The sequence below is a fragment of the Myotis brandtii genome, unplaced genomic scaffold (genome assembly GCF_000412655.1).
Source record: "Myotis brandtii unplaced genomic scaffold, ASM41265v1 scaffold4, whole genome shotgun sequence".
Lineage (NCBI taxonomy): Eukaryota > Metazoa > Chordata > Mammalia > Chiroptera > Vespertilionidae > Myotis > Myotis brandtii.
In genome coordinates this window covers 549,382-555,271 of record NW_005365371.1, presented here as the reverse complement: position 1 = coordinate 555,271, position 5,890 = coordinate 549,382, and the positions used below count along the sequence as shown (strand labels likewise).

At 38.2% G+C, this 5,890-nt stretch overlaps 1 protein-coding gene across 3 annotated transcripts in view; it reads right to left on the bottom strand.

Moving 5' to 3' along the window:
- Positions 1-573: 573 nt before the first annotated feature.
- The window catches only part of SEC22A (SEC22 homolog A, vesicle trafficking protein), a 60,888-nt gene continuing 55,571 nt past the window's right edge, over positions 574-5,890 (bottom strand). For all 3 annotated transcript variants that reach the window (XM_014545247.1, XM_005873104.2, XM_005873105.2), the window contains exon 7: positions 574-1,233. In XM_014545247.1, the coding sequence (XP_014400733.1) occupies positions 1,033-1,233 (201 nt within the window). In that variant the 3' untranslated portion in view covers positions 574-1,032. The remainder of the gene's footprint in view (positions 1,234-5,890) is intronic.

Below are 5,890 nucleotides of genomic sequence, written 5' to 3'. Positions count from 1 at the left end.
CTGCATCACAGTGAGAATGTCATTCCCTTTACCATTTTCTTCTATCCTGAGTATTCCACAGAGAGAGCCTCTGGTGGTGCTGGATAACCTCTCTCTCACTGCAACAAAGAAATAGCAGGCCTCTCCGATTCAGTGGCTTGGCGGGCATTAGCATCGGGCTAGAATCTAGTTAACATTTTTTGTTTTAACTTTGTTTTGTAGTTATCTTTTACTTATGGGAAACTGATCCTGGTTTCCCACTTGGAGAAGCTATTGGTTTCCTTTTAAATTATTTTAAAATTAAAAAAAAATTTTAAGTAAATAATAGTATGTAATACTCAAATGATTTATGTTTGGAAAACAATGGCTATAGTCTAACAAATCATATTTTTAAAAAGTGATTTCAAAAGATACTACCAACGTAATCTAAAAAGGAAACGCAGGTCACTGTACTTTCAGTACTTATGATGTTCTAGAGATGAGTTTGCTGCACCAGAGTTAAAACTCAAGCAAAAATATAAAAGAAAAAAGAACCAATTCCAGACCATTCTGGACTTCATAAACTCATGGTACCATAAATGTGCAAATAATCTTATATTCAGTAAGTCATTTGTTTGAAACAAATTTTCAATTCACTGCGGATCTTTTTATTTGGCCTGTACTAATGCCTCACAAAGGCAAACCCCGATGGGAGAGTTCCTGCTTGGTCCTCCGAAGATCAAGATATATTTGATTGAACTCTTCAGCAGGGATTCAGGTCTGCTGGCCAGGGTGCCAATGGCGCTGACGGCTCTTCCACCGGAAGGGCTCTGCAGAGAGGTCTCCTCCTCCTCGACTATAATCTCAGGGCCAACTTCCTTCTGAGAGGAGTTTGCATTCGAGGGTACCGCATGCTCACAGGCCTGCCATGTTGACTTAAACAAAAAGGACAGTTGGAGAGAAAGAAAGCAGAGCTTCTCGTTTGTGGTGAACAGCTTCCTCATCACAGTGGCAGTTAAGACATGCTCCCTCCTTTTTCCCCGGAAGCCCAGGCAATACGTTTGAAGGATGGTGTCAGACATCATAATCCGGAGCCTTACCCTGGGCTTGCCTTAGCCAGATCTGTAGTGTCACAAACGCTCCCACAGTCACGTGAAAGAAAAGCTGCCAGAGATTTCGAAGTTCATAGAGATACATGTTGCATAGACAGATTAAGCCAAAAGTCAAAAAAGATTTGACATTCCGCCAGCCAGTGTAGTAGACAAGTAAATAGCACTGTTCAAAATAGAAAATAAAAGATGATTAGGGTTATAGGAAAGAAAATAGATGCTTTTACTATAAAACTGTAACAGGACACAGAGTAAAATATGAGTGCAATTTCATCTACAGATAAAATAATGCAACATCAAGGCATTCAGCTATGAAAGGGAAACACATTTTTTTCCTTTTATGTTTTTCATTTTTCAAAAGAAAAATGGAGGAATAATTGAATGACTGCCTTGCAAACAGGCTGGGCAAATTTCTCAAGGTGACAGGCAACTAAGAAGCATTCTCAGGATTTTAGGGGGATCCATCTTTTGTATTCATCCCAGAAAAGTACAAAAAGCTCAAATAAAACATTTAGCAAAATGGACTCTTATATAACCTGAATATGAATATTACTGAAATCAGCAATATTTACTGATCTTCCCCTTCAGTGCAAGGAATTATGCTAGGAGGATATGAGTGAACATTTGAGGGAGAAGTCATTCAAAGGATGTTTACTGAGGGCCTACTTTAAGTCAGGCATTGTTCTTTAGCTTTAAGTAAACAAACAAACCCCTTGCTCACATGAAGTTTACATTCTAGAGGAGAGAAAAAGATTATAAACATAATAACAAACAGTTATGTCTTGAAAAAGATAAAATTTAAAAATGGGACAGCCCTGGCCAGTTTTCTCAGCGGTTAGGCAGCGGCTCTCAACCTGTGGATCGCGACCCCTCTGGGGGTCGAATGACCCTTTCACAGGGGTCGCCTAAGACCATTGGAAAACATATATAATTACATATTGTTTTTGTGATTAATCACTATGCTTTAATTATGTTCAATTTGTAACAATGAAATTGGGGGTCACCACAACATGAGGAACTGTATTAAAGGGTCGCGGCATTAGGAAGGTTGAGAACCACTGGGTTAGAGCACTGGCCCAAGGACCAAAGGGTCTCAGGTTTGATTCCCTGTCAAGGGCATGTACCTCAGTCGCAGGCTCAATCCCCTGCCCTGGTCAGAACGCACATAGTAGGCAACCAATCGATATGTCTCTTTCACATAGATATTTCTCTCTCCCTCCCTCCCCACTTCCCTCCACTCTAAAAAAATAATTGGAAAAAAATATCCTCTGGTGAGGATGAAAAAAAAATGGGGACAGAAGGCAGTGAGTGCCATTTTAGAAAATACCTATAATAAAGAAAGTAGTCCCTCACCCTACCCCAAATCCTGGCATTCACCTTCTCCTGCTTTATTTTTTCCTCTCATATTAATAACATACTTAAAAAATATGATTATTTTGCTTGTCATCTATATTCTTCCAATAGAATCTAAGCTTCACAAAAGGAGAGATTTTTGACTGTCTTGTCACTCATTTATCGCCAGTGCATAGAACGACACATAAGTGCTCATTAAATTTTATTGAATGAACTGATTTCTAGACACTATCTAAAATTCACAATCTGGTAAATATAGGAATTATATGTGATCACAAAGTCTTAAGAAAGAAGCAGAGGTCTCCTTATGAAATTATATCCAACCTTCAGTATAGGAAGGATATTATAGGGTATTTGTGACAATGCAGAAAGAATGTGGAAATGTTCTGTTCAATGTGTTTAATTTTTATAAAAATAGGGCTGTGCTTACTTAAAAAGAAGACTGCCATCCAAGAAAAATGCACTGGAAGCACTTACTGTACCTAAGTGGTTTGTATTGTGTTATAATAATTAGAGGAAAACCTTTTTCTTTTGAAATAATTTTAGAGAAAAGTTGCAAAAATAGTAGAGTTCCTGTATACCTTTCATCCTGCTCCCCTAATGTTATCCTCTCACATAACCATAGTATAATCAACAAACCAGGATATGAACATTGATACAGTACTATTAACTAATCTACAGGCTTTATTCAAAGTTTGCCAGTTGTCCCACTAAGGCCCTTTTTCTGGTCCAGGATTCCATATTGCATGTAGCTGTCATGCTTCCTCAAATCAGTAATAGCTCTTAAGTCTTTGCTTTTCATGACCTTGACATTCTTGAATAGTACTGATCATTTGTTTTACAGAATGTCCCTTAATTTTGGTTTGTCTGATATTTTCTTAAGATTGAAGTGAGCCCTAGCTGGTATGGCTCATTGATGCTTCTCTCTCTATCTCTCCCCCTCCCTGACACTCTCTCTAAAAATTAAAGGAGCCTGGCCGGCATGGCTCAGTGGTTGAGTGTCGACCTATGAACCAGGAGGTCACGGTTCGATTCCTGATCAGGGCACATGCTCAGGTTGTGGACTCCATCCCCAGTAGGGGGTGTGCAGACAGCAGCCAATCAGTGATTCTCTCTCATCACTGATGTTTCTCTCTCTCTCTTCCTCTCCCTACCTCTCTGAAATCAATCAATAAATAAAAAAAAATCAATGGAAAAATGCCCTCAGGTGAGGATGAACAAACAGACAAAAAAAGATTGAGTGATATGCAATTTTGGCAAAAGTACCACCATGGTGGAATGCAATGTAGTATTATTGGTGATGTTAATTGATCTTTCGGTAGGTGGTGTCTGACAGGTTTTTCCACTGTGAAGTTACCATTTTTCTCTTTGTAATTAGTATCTTATGGGAGGGGAAATAAAGACATTTTCAGGTGAAAGAAGACTAAGAGAATTTGTTGTCTACAAATGTACCCTAAAAGAATGGCTAAAGGAAGTTCTCTAAACAGAAAGGAAATAATAAAGGAAGAAACCTTAGAACATTGGGAAAGGAAAAAGAAACCACAGTAAGCAAAAACAGGTAAATATAGTAGATTCTCCTCCTCTTGAGTTTTCTAAATTATGTTTGATGGTTGAAGTGAAAATTAACACTGTCTGGAGTGGTTCTAAATATATGTAGAAGAAATATTTAAGGCAATTATATTATAAATAGAAGAGGGCAAAGTTAGGACGTAAAAGGAGGCTCAATTTCTATGCTTCACTTGAACAGGTAAAATGACAGCACCAGAAAATTATGATAACTATGTATAATGCAATACCTGAGCAACCATTTTAAAAGCTGTACAAAGAGGTACATTCAAAAACACTATAGGTAAATCAAGATGGAGTTCTAAAAAAATGTTCAAGTAACCCACAGAAAGATGGGAAAAATAAAATATAAAAATTAAAAATAGCAAAAAAATAAGATGGCAGATTTAACTCCTAACATATCAGTTAAAAGGATGAAAAGATAAGCTACAACTGGGGAAAGATATTTGCAAACTGCATAGCTGGCAATTGACTGTCTAGAATGTGTAAAGAATTCTCAAACTTGACAGTAACAAACAATCCAGTTTAAAAAAAGGCAAATAACAGGAATAGACATTTCACCCAAGAGAATATACAGATGACAAAATAAGCCTATGAAGTGATATTCAACACCATTAGCCATTAGATTAAGTGCAAATTAAAACCACAATGAGGTATAATGACATACCTATCAGAATGGCTAAAATAAAAAAAATACTGAAAACACCAAATGCTGGAGAGGATGTGGAGAAACTGGATCACTCACACATGTGGGTGGGAATATAAAATGGTATGCCACCCTGAAAAACAGTTTGTCTCTTAATAGAACTAGGTATGCAACTACCATATGACCTAGCAACTGTACTCCTAGGCATTTATCTCCGAGAAATAAAGACTTAGGTGCACACAAAAGCCTGTATGTGAATGTTTGAAGCGGCTTTATTTATAATAGCCCCAAATTGGAAAGAACTCCAATGTCCTTCAATGGATGAATAAGTTACTGTGACACATACATACCATGAAAATCTATTTAGTAATAAATAGGAACAAACCATTAATATATGCAATAACCTAGATAGATCTCCAGAGAACTATGCTGAGTAAAAAACAGCCAATCACAAAAGGTTACATACTGTACGGTTCCATTTACATAACATACTTAAAATAGGGAGATTAGAATGAAGAACACATGCAGTGGTTCTCAACTTTCTGGCCCTTTAAATACAGTTCCTGCCCTGACCGGTTTGGCTCAATGGATAGAGCGTCGGCCTGTGGACTGAAAGGCCCCAGGTTCAATTCCAGTCAAGGGCATGTACCTTGGTTGCGGGCACATCCCCAGTTGGGGGTGTGCAGGAGGCGGCTGATCAATGTTTCTCTCTCATCGATGTTTCTAACTCTCTATCCCTCTCCCTTCCTCTCTGTAAAAAATCAATAAAATATTCTAAATGAATGAATGAATGAATGAATGAATGAATACAGTTCCTCATGTTGTGACCCAACCATAAAATTATTTTCGTTGCTACTTCATAACTGTAATGTTGCTACTGTTATGAATCCTAATGTAAATATCTGATATGTAGGATGGTCTTAGGCGACCCCTGTGAAAGGGTCGTTCACCGCCAAAGGGGTTGCGACCCACAGGTTGAGAACCGCTGCATTAGAGGCTGCCAGAGATTAAGGGGCAGAGGGAAGTCGATGTGGCTATAAAAGGGCAAGACGAGGAGTCCTTGTGATAGGAATGTTCATTATCTTGACTGCATCAACATCAATATACTAGCTGTGATAGTGTTATAGTTTTGCAAGATGGAACCATTGAAGAAAACCAGGTAAAGGTTATATAGGATCTCTCTTACAACTCCAAGTGAATCCATAATTATCTCAAAACTAGTGGCCCGGTGCACAAATTTCGTGCACCGAGGATGGGG